Source organism: Gigantopelta aegis, unplaced genomic scaffold (genome assembly GCF_016097555.1).
Source record: "Gigantopelta aegis isolate Gae_Host unplaced genomic scaffold, Gae_host_genome ctg4320_pilon_pilon:::debris, whole genome shotgun sequence".
NCBI classification, from domain to species: domain Eukaryota; kingdom Metazoa; phylum Mollusca; class Gastropoda; order Neomphalida; family Peltospiridae; genus Gigantopelta; species Gigantopelta aegis.
In genome coordinates, this window is record NW_024533797.1 from 1 (window position 1) to 20,000 (window position 20,000).

The window sequence follows — 20,000 nt, forward strand, 5'->3', positions numbered from 1 at the left end:
TAATAACAAAATCTGCTATAATATCTGTAATAACAACATCTTCAATAATATTTGAAAAAAAAACCCCATCTGCTATACCCACATTTGTCATAACAACATCTGCAATAACTACATTTGTCATAACAACATCTGCAATAACTACATTTGTCATAACAACATCTGCAATAACTACATTTGTCATAACAACATCTGCAATAACTACATTTGTCATAACAACATCTGCAATAACTACATTTGTAACAACAGAAACATAAGAACAGCAAAATCTGCGACAACATCCATAATAACAACACCTGCAATAACACCAACATAACAACAACAACACTAACATCAAGTGACAATAATAACATCATAAATATTATGATGCATTCAGAGGCGGATCTATGGGGGCCCCAGTGGCCCGGCTGCCCCTTAAATTTTGCGACAGATATAATTTTATTACAGTGAAACTCCTCTAAACCGGACACCCTCGGGACCAAGTAAAAGGGACCAAGTATCCGGTTTAGAGATGTTCTCTTCTGTACAGATGTTTTAAAGGGGGCCACACAAAATGTCCAGTTTTGAGGGAATTCCGGTTTACAGAGGGTCCGGTTTTGAGAGGTTTCACTGTATATATATATATTAATTTTCACCCCCCTCCAAACCTCCCCCAAAGTTCCCTTGGCATTCCGCCTCATGTCATTGGGGCCCCCCTAAATGGATTGTCTGGATCCGCCACTGACATTAAATTGAATTTTTTTTTTTTTAAATCGTCCAAAACGACTCCTGTTTCCCGAATTGTGTTGTTTTCGATTCGTATATGTTTGGGTTGTTTGTTTATTTGTTGCTTCTGTTTAATATTTTTTATTTTAAGTTTATTTTTTAAATATTTTATTTTATTTTATTTTTATTTAATTTTTTTCTTCGGTGAGATGGTGGTTTGATTTTGTGTTTTACTTTTTCTTTTCTTTTCTTTTTTCTTGTTTGTTTGTTTGAGTAGATTAACCACTCTTTATTAATCACACATCCACACATTATTCCGATAATTATATCACAATATTTCGTGTGGTTTTATTTTTAAAAGAAAATTGTTTTTGACTTTATTTTCGTTTTTGTTTTCACCTCTTTTTTTTCTCCTCATTTGATTTGGCCTTCACCGGTGAGTCTTTTATAAATGCAACACGTCTCAACTGTTTGCATTGTTTTTCTTTAATAATGTTTTTATTGTGTGTTGATGTTCTTCTTCTTCTGTTCGTTCCTTTCATTCGTAGGTTATTGCATAAGCCCCCTATTTCTATTTCGCGCCACTTCGGCTAGAGCGTTCAGACTTCAGCTGTGATGTTTGTAGAGTTATCTCTCTTAGCCTTTAGCCCTTAGAGCCATCCTGCAAGGCAGCATTGGTTTGGTTTCAGAGTCCCTTCTCTTAGAATGGTTGCTTTACAGGGCTGATGAATCCATTCACGTTAAATAGAATGGTTGCTTTACAGGGCTGATGTATCCATTCACGTTAATTAGAATGGTTGCTTTACAGGGCTGATGAATCCATTCTATCCAGTGGGTTGGTTTAATTTCAGAGTCCCTTCTCTTAGAATGGTTGCTTTACAGGGCTGATGAATCCATTCACGTTAATTAGAATGGTTGCTTTACAGGGCTGATGAATCCATTCACGTTAATTAGAATGGTTGCTTTACAGGGCTGATGAATCCATTCACGTTAATTAGAATGGTTGCTTTACAGGGCTGATGAATCCATTCACGTTAATTAGAATGGTTGCTTTACAGGGCTGATGAATCCATTCACGTTAATTAGAATGGTTGCTTTACAGGGCTGATGTATCCATTCACGTTAATTAGAATGGTTGCTTTACAGGGCTGATGAATCCATTCTATCCAGTGGGTTGGTTTAATTTCAGAGTCCCTTCTCTTAGAATGGTTGCTTTACAGGGCTGATGAATCCATTCACGTTAATTAGAATGGTTGCTTTACAGGGCTGATGAATCCATTCACGTTAATTAGAATGGTTGCTTTACAGGGCTGATGAATCCATTCACGTTAATTAGAATGGTTGCTTTACAGGGCTGATGAATCCATTCACGTTAATTAGAATGGTTGCTTTACAGGGCTGATGAATCCATTCACGTTAATTAGAATGGTTGCTTTACAGGGCTGATGAATCCATTCACGTTAATTAGAATGGTTGCTTTACAGGGCTGATGAATCCATTCTTAGAATGCTTTACAGGGGGATGAATCCATTCACGTTAATTAGAATGGTTGCTTTACAGGGCTGATGAATCCATTCACGTTAATTAGAATGGTTGCTTTACAGGGCTGATGAATCCATTCACGTTAATTAGAATGGTTGCTTTACAGGGCTGATGAATCCATTCACGTTAATTAGAATGGTTGCTTTACAGGGCTGATGAATCCATTCACGTTAATTAGAATGGTTGCTTTACAGGGCTGATGAATCCATTCACGTAGATTAGGTTGCTTTACAGGGCTGATGATCCATTCACGTTAATTAGAATGGTTGCTTTACAGGGCTGATGAATCCATTCACGTTAATTAGAATGGTTGCTTTACAGGGCTGATGAATCCATTCACGTTAATTAGAATGGTTGCTTTACAGGGCTGATGTATCCATTCACGTTAATTAGAATGGTTGCTTTACAGGGCTGATGAATCCATTCACGTTAATTAGAATGGTTGCTTTACAGGGCTGATGAATCCATTCACGTTAATTAGAATGGTTGCTTTACAGGGCTGATGAATCCATTCACGTTAATTAGAATGGTTGCTTTACAGGGCTGATGAATCCATTCACGTTAATTAGAATGGTTGCTTTACAGGGCTGATGTATCCATTCACGTTAATTAGAATGGGCTTTACAGGGCTGATGCTTTACAGGGCTGATGAATCCATTCTTTACTTCCAGAATGGTTGCTTTACAGGGCTGATGAATCCATTCACGTTAATTAGAATGGTTGCTTTACAGGGCTGATGAATCCATTCACGTTAATTAGAATGGTTGCTTTACAGGGCTGATGAATCCATTCACGTTAATTAGAATGGTTGCTTTACAGGGCTGATGAATCCATTCACGTTAATTAGAATGGTTGCTTTACAGGGCTGATGAATCCATTCGTTAATTAGAATGGTTGCTTTACAGGGCTGATGAATCCATTCACGTTAATTAGAATGGTTGCTTTACAGGGCTGATGAATCCATTCACGTTAATTAGAATGGTTGCTTTACAGGGCTGATGAATCCATTCACGTTAATTAGAATGGTTGCTTTACAGGGCTGATGAATCCATTCACGTTAATTAGAATGGTTGCTTTACAGGGCTGATGTATCCATTCACGTTAATTAGAATGGTTGCTTTACAGGGCTGATGAATCCATTCACGTTAATTAGAATGGTTGCTTTACAGGGCTGATGAATCCATTCACGTTAATTAGAATGGTTGCTTTACAGGGCTGATGAATCCATTCACGTTAATTAGAATGGTTGCTTTACAGGGCTGATGAATCCATTCACGTTAATTAGTGGGATGAATCCATTCACGTTAATTAGAATTTGCTTTACAGGGCTGATGAATCCATTCACGTTAATTAGAATGGTTGCTTTACAGGGCTGATGAATCCCTTCTACGTTAATTAGAATGGTGCTTTACAGGGCTGATGAATCCATTGGTTAATTAGAATGGTTGCTTTACAGGGCTGATGAATCCATTCACGTTAATTAGAATGGTTGCTTTACAGGGCTGATGAATCCATTCACGTTAATTAGAATGGTTGCTTTACAGGGCTGATGTATCCATTCACGTTAATTGGAATGGTTGCTTTACAGGGCTGATGTTTATTATCCATCTTCATCATTCATGCACCTTTAGCATTCAACAGCTGATATATTTTTAGTACTGGAAAATGCATATAAACATCTCTTACAGCGGGATTCCGCTCTTACTATCGGCCAAATATCAAAATAATCAGGGGCGTAAGCTGAAGGCTATTAAAAAATGTGCTCAATGGGATTCCCCTCATACTATCTATCAAATGTTGAAATAGCCAGGGTTCGTCTAAATCAATTTGCTCTAATGTGTTGTTAAACAAAAGACAACCTTTAACTTTCCAACAGCCGATGATTAATACATTAATGTGCTCTAGTGGTGTTGTTAAACAAAAACTGGTGTTTAGTGCTCTAAACTCTAGTGGTGTTGTTAAACAAAAACAAACTTTTGACTTTCCAATATCCGATGATTAAAAAATCACAGTGCTCTAGTAGTGTTGTTAAACAAAACAAAACTTTAACTTTCCAACATCCGATGATTAATAAATCAATGTGCTCTAGTGGTGTCGTTAAACAATGTGCTCTAATAGTGTTGTTAAACAAAACCAAACTTTAACTTTCCAATAGTCGATGATTAATAAATCAATGTGCTCTAGTGGTGTCGTTAAATAATGTGCTCTACTAGTGTTGTTAAACAAAACCAAACTATAACTTTCCAATAGTCGATGATTAATAAATCAATGTGCTCAAGTGGTGTCGTTAAACACAACCAAACTTTAACTTTCCAATAGTCGATGATTAATAAATCAATGTGCTCTAGTGATGTCGTTAAACAATGTGCTCTAGTAGTGTTGTTAAACAAAACCAAACTTTAACTTTCCAATAGTTGATGATTAATAAATCAATGTGCTCTAGTGGTGTCGTTAAACAAACTAAGTTTCTAATAGCCGATGATTAATAAATCAATGTGCTTTAGTGGTGTCGTTAAACAAACTAAGTTTCTAATAGCCGATGATTAATAAATCAATGTGCTCAAGTGGTGTCGTTAAACACAACCAAACTTTAACTTTCCAATAGTCGATGATTAATAAATCAATGTGCTCTAGTGATGTCGCTCTGCTCTAGTATAGTTAAACAAAACCAAACTTTAACTTTCCAATAGTTGATGATTAATAAATCAATGTGCTCTAGTGGTGTCGTTAAACAAACTAAGTTTCTAATAGCCGATGATTAATAAATCAATGTGCTCTAGTGGTGTCGTTAAACAAACTAAGTAACTTTCCAATAGTCGATGATTAATAAATCAATGTGCTCTAGTGATGTCGTTAAACAATGTGCTCTAGTAGTGTTGTTAAACAAAACCAAACTTTAACTTTCCAATAGTTGATGATTAATAAATCAATGTGCTCTAGTGGTGTCGTTCTAAGTTTCTTAAACAATGTGCTTTAGTGGTGTCGTTAAACAAAACTAACTTTCTAATAGATGATTAATAAATAGTGGTGTCGCAAACTTTAACTTTCCAATAGTTGATGATTAATAAATCAATGTGCTCTAGTGGTGTCGTTAAACAAACTAAGTTTCTAATAGCCGATGATTAATAAATCAATGTGCTCAAGTGGTGTCGTTAAACACAACCAAACTTTAACTTTCCAATAGTCGATGATTAATAAATCAATGTGCTCTAGTGATGTCGTTAAACAATGTGCTCTAGTAGTGTTGTTAAACAAAACCAAACTTTAACTTTCCAATAGTTGATGATTAATAAATCAATGTGCTCTAGTGGTGTCGTTAAACAAACTAAGTTTCTAATAGCCGATGATTAATAAATCAATGTGCTTTAGTGGTGTCGTTAAACAAACTAAGTTTCTAATAGCCGATGATTAATAAATCAATGTGCTCAAGTGGTGTCGTTAAACACAACCAAACTTTAACTTTCCAATAGTCGATGATTAATAAATCAATGTGCTCTAGTGATGTCGTTAAACAATGTGCTCTAGTAGTGTTGTTAAACAAAACCAAACTTTAACTTTCCAACGTCCGATGATTAATAAATCAATGTGCTCTAGTGGTGTCGTTAAACGAACTAACTTTCTAATAGCCAATGATTAATAAATCAATGTGCTCTAGTGGTGTCGTTAAACGAACTAACTTTCTAATAGCCGATGATTAATAAATCAATGTGCTCTAGTGGTGTCGTTAAACGAACTAACTTTCTAATAGCCGATGATTAATAAATCAATGTGCTCTAGTGGTGTCGTTAAACAAACTAACTTTCTAATAGCCGATGATTAATAAATCAATGTGCTTTAGTGGTGTCGTTAAACAAAAAAAAAAACCCTTTAACTTTCCAACATCCGATGATTAATAAATCAATGTGCTCTAGTGGTGTCGTTAAACAAAAAACCTTTAAAGCCGCACACCCTAGTTTCATCCAGCAAACGTTTTTTATAATTTGGTTAATCTACAAACCTGTAACATACTTAGATCACATTTTTATCAAATGGAGTGAAAAAGCAGGTTTTATATCGATAAATACCATGGGAATCCCCATGTCCCAATTGCTTGAAATAATTTTGAAAGTTAGTATTCTTATGTCACCGGTAGATGTCGCTCGAAGCACAACAATGCCTACGTCACGACAAATTTCACAGACTTGGGGTGCGTTCCTTTCACCTCTCCTGGACATGTTCCAACTGTTCTGTCCTGATTGTATCCCCTCCAGATATCGTCAGACTTAGCAAAATTATTGGTTTTAAGGGTTTGTAACGTTTTGTATTGAGACACTTACTTGTCTGAACTTTATTGTTACTGAAAATGTTCACGAACTGTGACGATAAATCTCACAAATGAACAACAACAAATCGGATGTTGATTGCGCGAACCGTGCACGAGAAAACAAACTGAACCAAAATGATAACGGTCACGTGGTATACCAACGTCTGTGACATTGAAATGGAAATATCCCCTCTAAAAATAGATTAGACCTTGTCTGCTCAACGTTTTTTTCTCAGAGGCCCGTGCCATTTTATGAAATACGAAAAATGCATTTTGTGGTATTACAAAAACCAGGATTACCAGGATTACCAAAAAACACTTCAGGTGAATGGAAATGTATATTCTAAATAATAAACGGTAAGTAAAGTGCAATTTTATTTGTGAAAAAAAAATGGGTTTAATAGCGAAAAACAACGCCGTAATGGTTAACAACTAGCCGTAACTAGGGTGTGTCCCTTTAACTTTTATAAGCCAAACCAAATAAATTTCTGGTCTCAGGTCTCACGCCTCAAAATGACGTCGATTTTTGCCGGGCTTTTCTTGTTACGACGTAAAACCGCATTTGGAGCCAAAATGCCATCGCGGTGAACTAGGACGTGCATTCTGATTTCAATTTAAATATGCCCCTTATTTCGGTATCAAATACATGTATACCCACCTTTTCTGTGCAATCCATGCTCTTTTTCTTTCTTTTTTATTCAAAATAAATAAATAAAAAAAAAAAAATAATAGAAAAAAGACAAAAAATTCTGGAACTTTGGTCTCACCAGAGGGACTTTTTTTTTTTTTTTAATTAATTTATTTATTTTATGTTTTTTGCTTATCAGTTATTTCATGGGTTTGATCCTCATCAATATTGTCTTCAGAGCGTGTTTTCCCCACGTGGCTCCGGTCGTGTTCTCCGATCCCAGATAATGGCCATTAAGATTGGAACGTGTGCAGTTTCCATACCACCATCCTCCTTCGTGGAGTTTCGCGCAGTTACCATTAGATTCGTCGTGATCCTCATCCTTTGTGCTGAATCTGAATCCGCTGTGGTAAGATAGCTCGTTGTCTGAAAACAAATCAAATGTTTAAAGGTCCTATGATGTCAAAATTGAAATTACAACATTTTGTTATTTTCACATTTATTTGTAATAAATAACTACAAATTAATCGATCCAACGCATAATCTGTCCATAATTAAGTCTAGAATAATAATTTTCAAAAGTCTTGTACTGGACAACAAGAGTGGCTTTCCAAATAATTTGTGGTTTGTTTCTTTGTCAGTTGTCTGCAAAGAATTATGGGAAAAAACCTTATGTGTTGAAGGTGTACACTACGTCACTAGTTAACTGCATGTAACACACTCAAGATTTCCTCCTCCTAACTCCCCCCCCCCCCCCCCCCCCCAAAAAAAAAAAAAAAAAATAAAAAAATAAACCCCAACAACAAACAAACAACAAAACCCCCCCAAAAAAACCCAAACAAACAAAAAAACCCAACAAAACCCCAAATCCCCCCAAAAAAAACACACACAAAAAAAAAAAAAAACAAAAACAAACAACAACAAAAAAAAAAACAACAACAACAACAATAAACAATTCTGCTGGTAAAGCGGCCCTCACATATCAGCCGGCGTCCGCGCGATTTTTCTAATCGCAGGATTGATTATGTTCTTCCCTACAAAACCTCTTGTTACTGTAGCTCATTAAATGCATTCTAATAATGGCAAACAATTAACCATTAACCCACTGACCTGGACATAGAGCCCAGATAACTGAAGTAAGTGCCCAGGATAGCGTGCTTGAATATTAATTGGACATATGCACAAACATCAAATTAAATGTAAAAAAAAAAACAAAAAATCAGTTCAACAGATGCTATGCGTTCTGATGCATGGATTCATAGACGTGTTATAAATACATGTACCAGGAACATTGTGAACAACTATGTGGCCCGCCCATTGTCAATCTACCTGCCCCCCCCCCCCCCCCCACACACACACCACCAACACACACCCAGTCCCAATGCTAAACTGTTATTAATGGTGCTGATCAATTCCATACCAATGGAAACTATCTAAGCTTGAATGATCACTTCCTACCTGAACTAAACACAATATGTATCGGTGTGAGTATATGTGTATGGATATTTTGACCAACCGTGTGTGTTCCCTTTCTATTGTGGATCTATGAAGATGAAAGTAATGTTTAAACATCAAAAGAAACAATGGCTATGGATGAAACCATCAGCTACACTGAATGTTGAATAAAGTTATGGTAGACATTTAATTTCACTGAATTCTTGATTGACAAGTGACCTCTATTAACCTGTTACCTGTCTAGCATTGGCAGCAACAACCTACATAAGCGTCTGAGATAGGAGAGGGGGGAATAACTGTCCCCTAGTGCTGGAGCAAAACCTCAAATTCGGGCAGAAATGATACAGATATTTCGGGAAAATGTGCTAACCTGAGACTTTTTATCATGTATTTCCATCATTCTACCCTCATAATTAGTTATAATCCATGTAACAATGTGTAGTGATTTGTTTACAACCCTATATAGCTGTTTGGTAGTAGTCCTATGCCATCCTAAAATGAATCCCAAATCAGTATACATGTACCTGCGTTATGTGGCCACAATTAAAACATTGTCTATACATTTTACGCAACCAGAAGTACAGATATCAAGCCATAAACCAAAAGGAAAATGCAAGCGAGTAATGCATTCTTTGAGTAAATTAAACTTGGTATTTGTAATTCATCCATTTTGATTATATATTTCAAGAAAGTTCAGCTACAATGTCAATGTGGCCTTAGGAAGGTTAATACTCGTTTGATAAGATATTTTGTGTGATTCAAAGTCAATCCACAGCCACGGTATTTTTATCAGTTTATGGAGAGAGAGTCCACAGCCTTAGAGATGCCCTAGGAGGAAGACGTAACCAGGACCATCACAGGGAGATGACAACCTCTTGCACCAGTGGCTGGGCTTTCTACAATGCAATCCCTCTCTCGTCCTGCGATGCTAGCTAGTACTCATGTCTACACATCGAGCCGCTAGCCAGTTCACTTATACTTTGTTTTATTTAACGACACCACTGGAACACATTGATTTATTGATTATTGGCTAATGTCAAATATTTAAAAATTCTGACATAATTTTAATCCTGATGGAAACCCGCTGTATTTTCCTTTAGCAGCAAAGGATATTTCATAATATGCACTCTCCCATAGGCAACGCATCACTAACAATGGTGTTTGATATACCAGTCGTATGCCACTGATTCGTACGGGAAACCCAAGCAGAGAATGGGTCCACTGACTGGCACTAAACATACAACCAAATCATCACAGGCATGCGTTCTGCCGATTGTGTTAGATACGGACCCTACCTCAAGCCAGCTCAGAGTCTTCGCCTACTCCAGCTCAGCGCTGATTCACATAATTATATACGGTACTCCAATATGCTGGCTATAGCAGTCATACTATTATGCAAACTGTGAATACTATGTCTACAATCTGGGCCATAGCTAGACTGTAGATATGAAAGAATGAAGCAAAGTATAGCATGGTTGCCATCTCTTCTCAATACATCCTGAGTGTGATCCTATGACCTGTTCTTACACGTGAGGAAAGAATGTTGAAAACACTGGCAAAGTACCCTTAATCTTGTTCGTTAAATGTGTTTTTTTGGTTAAAAGATACCTGTTCAAATGTATGTATGGATGGGATGACTGATGACAACTTCGAAGTATTATTATATCACCAAGGAAAATTTGCTTTACATTCTTCTGCCGAGACTGTATTTTAATTAGATGTGCAACAGTGATGCTGAAAGAGTCTGATCAGTGCAAGATGTCCCAAGTACTGTTGATGCAATATATAAGCTAAGACCTGCGAGGCTGTACATAAACAAAGGCTAATGTGAAATGTGTGATTGCTTGTCTTTGTACTGGTGACCTAAGGAAGTTAGACAGCAGTGAATAATTAACTATTGACAGGAATGATAAACTTGCTGGATAGTTTTCATAAGCAGTAAGTAAACTTCACTGTACCAGTTTCCACATTTCAAGTAATACTTCTAAATTCCTATCTTTTGGAATAATAATAGATGTTACTAAAATAATATTGTGAAGCATTACCAATAGCAGGGATGGCAGCTTCTACACAATAAAGTATTGTGGAATTGTGTCAATCTTCAGTATGTTAAAAGAGAAGCCATTCAATATGTGACTATGAGTAAGGGTAGACAATCTATCTTTTTAATTAAAAGAAGTGCAGTAACCGAAAACAAGAACAACGCTTAAACCCATGATCGAAAAATAATGTGTTAATTTGATACCAAAGTCTTGTCGCTTTTCTTGAGAGGCACACTTTAATTTATTGATTCTCATATTTTCTACTGAACTGTGATACACCAAACTACTTCTATAGGGCATAGTACAAACTTGCAGATTTTGTTTTCTCTCACACACACATTTATGACAATAATTAAAAATAATAATAATACACAGTAGCATGGAACTTCGTTGGATCATGATTAATGATTATATTACTATATATTCAATAAAGTACTACAGAATGGTCAAAACTGTATTGCGATATATATATATTTGATAATGTTTATATTTATATATTCAAATGAAAGCAGAAGGAATAAATATTTGTATGAACTTTGTTTATTAGCTACAACGGATATGCTAAATCATTTAGTCCATACCTTTCTTTACAGAAATCAGCATGGCTACTATAGCATGCGCTGTGTATAGTACATGTAGTTATTTATTTTTACTGGGAAGGGGATGCTATTTTGTTAAATTCACTAGAAAATGAGAGGCTTGTTCAAAGATATCAGCTTAATTCTGGTAAAACTTATTACAACTTGGAAACAACAACGTATAAAAATCGCGATATGCAAAACTGTAGCGCGATTCGTATCGAGTTGAAATATCGCGATATCCCAGTTTATGGTTGCAGCATTAATATTAAAACTGACTGGCAAATGTATTATTATTAATTAATGAAAAATACTTTCTAAATTCGTAAATGGACTAACAAGGTCAAAAGAGATCCTGAGAATTAGCCGATATGACGGCTCACTGAATGAAAAATGGCAACTCTATTGTTTCATGTTATTTATATTTTCAAGTATGGAAGCATACGGACATCATATCAGTTAAAAAAAATAGCTGACATTCGCACAGTTAAATGTATCTTATAAAGCAAATGATAAAAAGAACAGTTTCATCAGTTATTCCTATAAATGTAGAGTCTACACATTGCTGCAAGATGTTTAAATACTACCTCCAAGATAAAGTGGTACAAACTTCATTTGTTTTTCCATAGATTTGATGATCTTTATTATTATTCTTATTTTAAAATCTAAATAACAATCTAATATTTATTTAAATAAAACACTCAGATTATATGCTGTATTAATAGACAGTGTTTTGATGTGAAGTTCATTACTGATCTGCCTTCTATTAAGGTTTTAATTTTTACAGCTTTTATCTGCTTCTATAAAATGATTGACGTGTAATTTTATAGTTTCACTGACATTACTCACTAGCATGTAAATATTAACAGGCATATACATATGTTTAGGGTTTGATACTTATAAAATATTAAAACTACAGTTGTTTTAATGTACATACAGATAGTGTGCTTTTAACCAATTTAGGTTTGGGTATAAAACATATAATTTCAAAATTAAAATCAAAAAACAATATTGATATACTTCAATTTTCGTTGCTGGTTGCTGTCTGTACTTCTGCATGTCCAACAGGGAAAGCAATTAAAACTATAGGTGGTTAATTGCTCAAACAATTAATAAAAGCAGTATACATGAAGATATGGTCATATTTTTTGTTTGCAATGTTTCCAGCAAAGTAGACCACCCAATTGTTTATCCTGAAGGTCTGTTCTAACAAATAAATAGCAAAGCAAAAGTATGTTGTGTGGAGTCAGGTCTATCAAAATTTCAAGCCCTTGGATCACGGACTATGGCGGAGCCCGGCCGGGCGACTGGCGATTGATGTCGGGCTTCCCTCCCCCTCCGGCGTCCGCGCCTCGAGTATATATAGATGCGTTGTATAAAGTTGTGGGGGACGTTTAGAAGCCGCCGGGGGGGGGGGGGGGGAGGGCGGTAGGGACCAACGGGGCGCCCGGCCGATGTTGTATAAATCGCTCGGGATCCGTGAGGGGGCCGTGAGGGGGCCGTGAGCCTATCGCAGGGTGGCCGTGAGGGGCCCGTGAAAATCCCACGGCGCCCGGCGGATTTTTTCCCAATAATTTTCGTCAAAATCTTCAGGCGACCGCCAGATCACCGGTCGGTTTTACGGCAGGCCGCCGGGCGGGGCCCTAGCACCATGTCTACGGGATTGCCTCGACCTAAAATCGCGCTTGGAAAATCGCAGATTTGGGAGTCAGGTTTTCACGCTCGCGGGGTTCTAGCGACCCCTAAAAATCTCAGCGGAGCCCGTAGAAATCGGGCAGCGTCCGGCCGGACTCCTCACGAAAATGCCCTTTTTGACCTATTTTAGGAGTTGCGCAGGCGCCGCGACCGATATGTGAGGGCCGCTTAAATTTGGAAAATGGAAACCACCAAATTTGCAATGCAGTAGCTAAAAAGAATAATTTGGAGTTTGTCGAAGGATTGAGCCGAACTCCCAAGGAATAGAAGAGGTTTGTAGGGATAACGGGGACATGCACCCCCCCCCCCCCCAAAAAAAAAAAAAAAACCCCACAAAAAACCCCATTAAAAAACCCAAACCCCCTCGACACAAACCCCTCCCCCCAAACACACAAACAAACAAAACCATTAAAATAAAGATTATTTAGTTGTTGTATGTTGTGGATGATTTTTGTTGTAATCATTAAAAAAGACACTTATTATTATTATTATTATTGGAACAGTCGAAGACGGCCTGTGACGTAGAGTGTAAAGCCAGCCTCACACAATGCGTATTTGCGTATAGTGTGATGATACCTGCGATACATTTATCTTCCCATTTGGTTGATACGAAAATATATCCACGCATGCAGTCTGCTGTTTGACTGTGATTATTTCATGGTAGACAGCTTTGAAGTGGCAACTGTTAGACTGAAGTTGACAGAAGAGACGCTGTAGTGTAACTTGTGTAACTTGGTGACATTGAAGACTTGTTTTGTGGTAATTCCGGCCCATGCAAAAGTAGTGGGGTTTTTTTTGGTGTAAAATGGGTGTAATCAGATCGGTGCACGTTGACGCAATCTGACGCACAGTGGTGCAAACTGACGCAGATCGACGCAGATTGTCGCAGGCCAACACAGAGTGATGCAAATCGACGCAGAGTGACACAGACTGGTGTAAATGTATGCAGACTGACGGAGGTCGGTGCAGATTGACACAAAAACGACGAATGTTGAAGCAGAGCGAAAAAGAGCGTCATAGACTAACACAGATCGAAACAGACTTAATCAGATCGATGCAGACTGACGCAGATCGACACAGACTGATGCAGGTCGATGCAGACTGATATATATTAATCAAAATCGACGCAGACTGACGCAGACCGACAAAAAACTGACGCAGATCGATGCAGACTGACGCAAATCGACACAGACTGACGCAGATTGACGTAAACTGACGCAGATCAACGCAGACTGACGCAGATCGACGCAAACTGACGCAGATCGACACAGACTGACGCAGATTGACATAGACTGACGCAGATCAACGCAGACTGACGCAAAAACGACGAATGTTGAAGCAGAGTGAAAAAAGCGACATAGACTAACACAGATCGAAGAAGACTTAATCAGATCGATTCAGACGGATGCAGATCGACACAGACTGATTCAGGTCGACTCAGACTGATATATATTAATACAAATCGACGCAGACTGACGTAAATGGACGCAGACTGACGCAAATCGACACACTGACGCAGATTGACACAGACAGACGCAGATTGAGTAGACTGACGCAGATCGACGCAGACTGACGAAGATCGACGCCGTGACGTATAGTAAATCGACGCAGACCGACGCAGATCGACGCACACTGACGCAGATCAATGCAGATTGACAGACTGACGCAGATCGACACAGACTGACGCAGAGCGACGCAGATAAAAGCTCTTATCGCTGATGATGAATCCGTACAAGTAGACAATATAGATGACATTATGTTTTATCTTGATCTTAAGAAATACATGTGGTATTGTGTGCGATGCGTTAAGAAATGAAATAGTTTTCATTTTTGTTCCAACGCAACGCAGACTGAACACAATATACACGGTCAGTGGGTTGAGTGCTCACTTGAGGTGCATGCGTCGCAAGATCGAACCAGTAGACCCATTCAACTGATTATTGTTTCTCGTTCCAACCAGTGCACCACAACTGGATAAAGGCCGTGGTATGTGCTTTCCTGTCTATTCAACCTCGAAAAACTGTCGCGGTGTCTGCGTCGATCTGTGTCCATTGCAGCTTTTGTGGAAACCAGTTTAGGGGGATTCGACAAATATGTGGTATTTAATGGCCACTCGTGTAGTATATACCTATATAATGACGTAGTTTTTTTTCTTCTTTTTTTACTTTTTTTTTGACAATCAGTGCATTTTTTACTAACACTTCAGTTAAGCATAATTGTGAAACTTACCGCCATTCCCTTTGAAATAACCGACATGCAGCCGGAAGTCGTCTTTCTCTGATGCTATGGTGAAGTTCTCGTACAGAGCGTCAAGTCTGTCATTATAGTTGTCTTCCATGATAATTCTCAGCTTATAATTACCTTGGCTGGTTATACGGTGGATATTGGTATTTCCTGCAATATAATATAACCCTTATTTTAGGGTGTATACTACCAAATCAAATCCCATAGACGACAACAGTAACATATGTGGCTAAAACTCCTACCTCGGGGGACAATATTTCGAAATCTGAGGTAACCGGAAGTCGGTTCACGTGGTTTTTACCTAGGTAACCAATTGTTCGGTTATGTGAATTATATTTGCGTAACCTGTGGATTACCTGATCGGTTACCTCAAAGTTACGTTGAAATTATATTTAAATACATAATTTTTAGCACAAACATAAAGTTAAAACAAAATACAAAAGAAAACGTTTTATAAAACAGTTTCTTTAATGCTTGCAAATCGAAAGAAGTGACTTGTAGATGTTTCTTTTGTTTTCGTACGATCGTAGCGTTGTAGATCTATTATTATTATTATTATTATTATTATTATTATTATTCATCACTTGCCATCGGCATCGCAAAAAGTAATTTTTAGTTGCCCGAATCTAAAACCACTGTCCTCGGACATCGGGCCACCGTATTCTATAACCTCTGTGCAGCTTGCGGGAGTTAACGCTATTGTAAAATGACTAAATATCAGCCCAGTATTGAAACAAAATAGATACATTTGGAGGAAAAATGCCCATTCCCTGGTGTATGGTTAGACTAATAGTTTTCTTTTATAAATAACAAATAAAGGCTACCATTTGTCACTGATATGTAAAATTTAGTATACAGCAGACTGAAATAAAAAAAAACACCCACCAAAACCCCAAGCAACAAATGTCCAGTTCCTCTGAACTATAAAACAGGCTATTCATTGGTGCATGATTAGATTAATAAAGATAAATCTTATAATAACATAACAAGAAAGACCACAATTTGACAACGATATTTTGCGGTGGTGATGCTACTTTCACTTTATCGCTGGTACTTCTATACTACAGTGACGTTCCAAATGTTTGTTATTTAAAGCTAATTATGCGATATTAGTATTTTTCAGCTTTTGTGACATTTTTGCATTTTTGTTTACGTTAAAACCGTTTTCAACCTTTCTAAAATTATAGGCAATGCAATATTATGTCTACATATATTCCTTTAGAGATAGAATAGCAGCAGATAATTTAGGCGCCTTAGCGATCCGTGCATATTTCTTTGAAACTTTTGGCTCGACTCTATACTGAGTCTTCGGTCACAAGTTACAACCGTTGCAATATACCGTTGGCTACTGGTTTGCTGCACATCAAGTATCTAAAAATCAGTCTAAAACATTTGTCGGAATACTAGTAGTATGTCTGCATGAATAAACTTACTGTAATCGTGAGTCTGCAAGTTTTAATTTCTGAACGTCTACAGATCACGACGTAACCGATTTGCGGTTCGCGTAAATTTAATTTTGCGTAACCGACACGCGAACAGAACGGCGGTTCGCGTGAAATATTGTGCCCTGTACCTGCAGCGTATCAATCGACATAAACGCCACTGAGATAAATATTACCACCCCACACTCTTAAAATGAATCAGAAAAAATTGGGAGTCAAGCTGCTCATTTCTGAGGTAACGGGTAGCGTCTATGACTACCCTAGTTCCGCACAAAATTCGAATACTTTTTTTTTTACAAGTACCCCATACATGTTTCAAGCACAAGGCTACCTGACACAGTGATACTAGATGAAATAAAATTGCATTTTGTTTTTACCCAGATGAAACCTTTTTTTTTTTTTTACAACCAACACACTCACATTTATCAAAATCACAGGATTTGTGGTGTTCACTTCTCTATCAAAGATGGGTGCATCTCGAACTTTGACCCAGCCGGAAGTTATTTGGTTTAGTACTACCTAAAAGGATATTAAACAAGCTTCCATTTCGTACCATGTGTTTAAACCTAAAACCTGGACAGACAGCTTTTTCATTCAACTTATTTTCGTGCTTATATCCAATTAAAGTTCAAGCACGCTGCCCTGGGCATACACCTCAGCTATCTGGGATGTCTGTCCAAGACAGTAGGTTAATTGTTAGTGAGTTGTTAAATCTCGCTCTGGGTAAGAGCCGGTACCGGGCTGGGAATCCAGTACCTATCAGCGTTATGTCCGAGGCCGGTCAGACAGCTTAGTACAAGTTTGCTACTTTAACCTTAATTAATATTAATTAAGGGGGCGGAACGATTTAAAACGTTTGCCTGATGCGCAGTCGGTCTAGGATCGATCCCCGTCGGTGGACCCATTAGGCTATTGGTTTCATACAGTGCACCGCGACTGGTATATCAAAGGCCGTAGTATGTGCATACAAAAGATCCCATGTTACTAATGGAAACATGTAGCGGGTTTCCTCTCTAAGACGATAATATGTTAAAATTACCAAATGTTTGACATCCAATAGCCAATGATTAATAAATCAATGTGCTCTAACGGTGTCATTAAATAATAATAATAATAATAATAAAAACTTGAACTTTAATTTTATTTGGATATAAACAAGCGAGGTGTGCTTTGACCATCCTACACACTCACTGTAAGTTAAAACAAACTAAAGAATACTGGCATGCGCTGATTGTACATTATATCATTCACGACCCGCCCCCCCCCCCCCCCTCCCACCCTCCCTACTGAGGCTAAACTAATGTTTTACAGTGTAATACAGTGTAATAGGATCCGCCAAGTTCATATTCGACCCCCCCCCCCCCCCCCAAGGTCCAGACCACGCTACCCCTCTGGGTTTTGGGTTTAAATATCAATGACCTGTCAAGCAAGCCACCACTTAGCGAGAATTGTAGGTCTGCAAGCAGCATAGTGGTACAACCCCCTTCTCAAAAGCCTATACCCGCCCCTGATCACATTGTCGTTTCAAAACTGTCAAAACTTTTATTATTATCGGGAATTTGCTTTGTTATTATTTGTACAAAGTTGCCGTCGCAAGATCATCTGAATTTCGAGGGAAGCGTAAATATACTGAACAAAATAAGAAACTTCCGCTAACTTTGCTTGAACATAACTTGATGAAAACAAACCGGGGGAATAATTGTTATATATGCGTTTAAAGAGTGTTCCATGATGCATCGTTTGGTGCATAAATCATGGCCATAGGTTGACAGAAAGTGGGAGAAATTTTGACCAAGTGTGGTAGGGGTTAAAAAACAAAACACCCACTTAATAACGGGTATGACCACCTCTTGAATTGACCACTGCAGTGCATCGCAGGCGCATAGAATTGACTAAAGTGTTGATTTCTGCCTGTGGAATATCGTTCCGTTCCTGAATGAGCGCTTGAGGAAGTTCGTTGACGTTAGCGGGTGGGTTGGGACGACGCCTCAATCGTCTGTCCAGACTATCCCAGACATGCTCGATGGGGTTGAGATCAGGACTTTTAGCGGGCCAGTCATCAATGAAATCAATGTTATTTGTCCTAAGAAAATTTACAGTGTCTCTAGCTGTATGAGAGGTGGCATTATCATGCTGAAAAATCGAGATGTTGGCGTTGTTATGGAACAGAGGAATGACGTGATGAGCGAGAATGTCATCGCGGTAACGTTGAGCATTTAAATTGCCATCACTGACGAGTAGTGGTGAACGATAACCATGGGCAATGGCTGCCCAGACCATGACAGAACCCCCACCCCCGAAACGATCTCGTTCAAGAACACAACAGTCAGCATAGCGTTCATTTCTCCTACGGTCGACGCGCACCCTGCCATCACCACGTTGTCAAGAAAATCTGGATTCATCCGAAAAAAGAACGGTATTCCAGCGTCGTCGTATCCAACGAGTGTGTGCACTGCCTAATTAAGACGATTTAGACGATGACGTTGCGTTAAAACGCATCCGACGTAAGGACGTCGTGCATGTAAACCGTTCTCCGGCAGACGATTACGAACAGTTTGCCCACTGATTCGGTTATTATGAAGCCCAGGTGTGTTAGCAGCAGTACCAGTGGCAGTTTGGAATCGATTGCGCAAATGCGTGTTCATGATATAGCGGTCTTGACCACGCGTTGTAACACGCGGACGTCCACGACGTGGCAAGTCGTTGGTGCTTCCTGTTGTTTGAAATCTTACGCGAAGATTTCGTATCGCTCGACTAGAACTCCCAACATGCCTTGCAACGTCTTCTGTCGACATGTCAGCATCAAACATGCCAATCGCCCGTTCGCGTAAATTATTGGGTATTCTTGGCATACTAAAAATGCTACAATGTAATAAAACGTTATTTTTTTTTTTACAAATTTTGAAGCGTTTTCGTTCACTTGACAACAATGTCAGTAAGACAAGTAAAACAAATTGACCGAATACACACGGGACATGTCGAACCATGCATGCACGTGCAAATTGAATTTTACGTTGTCGACGATTAACAGTGCAAAAATAATCGATAAAATTCATGAATCCTGATAATACAGCTCAAGGCTAATACTACCTATATAATTTCATTACACAATGAATTCTTTAACACAACAAGTAATATATGTACAAATCGGAAGTTTCTTTTTTTGTTCAGTATACATGTACAAGGTTACAGTTTGTTTTGTTTAAAGACACCACCAGAGTACATTCATTTATTTATCATCGACTATCGGATGTCAAACATTTGGTACAACTGACATACAGTCTTAGAGAGGAAACCCGCAACATTTTCCTTTAGTAGCAAGGGTTCTTTTATATGCACAATCCGACAGACAGGAAAGCACATACCACA

General features: G+C 38.1%; 1 protein-coding gene across 1 annotated transcript in view; it reads right to left on the reverse strand.

Annotated features, from left to right (window-relative positions):
* Nucleotides 1-7,294: 7,294 nt before the first annotated feature.
* The window catches only part of LOC121392699 (angiopoietin-related protein 1-like), a 17,401-nt gene continuing 4,695 nt past the window's right edge, over nt 7,295-20,000 (reverse strand). Inside the window, exons 3-4 of the mRNA XM_041523804.1 lie at nt 15,175-15,339; nt 7,295-7,601 (exon numbers count right to left, since the gene is read on the reverse strand). Coding sequence (XP_041379738.1) covers nt 7,375-7,601; nt 15,175-15,339 — 392 coding nt within the window. The 3' untranslated portion in view covers nt 7,295-7,374. The remainder of the gene's footprint in view (nt 7,602-15,174; nt 15,340-20,000) is intronic.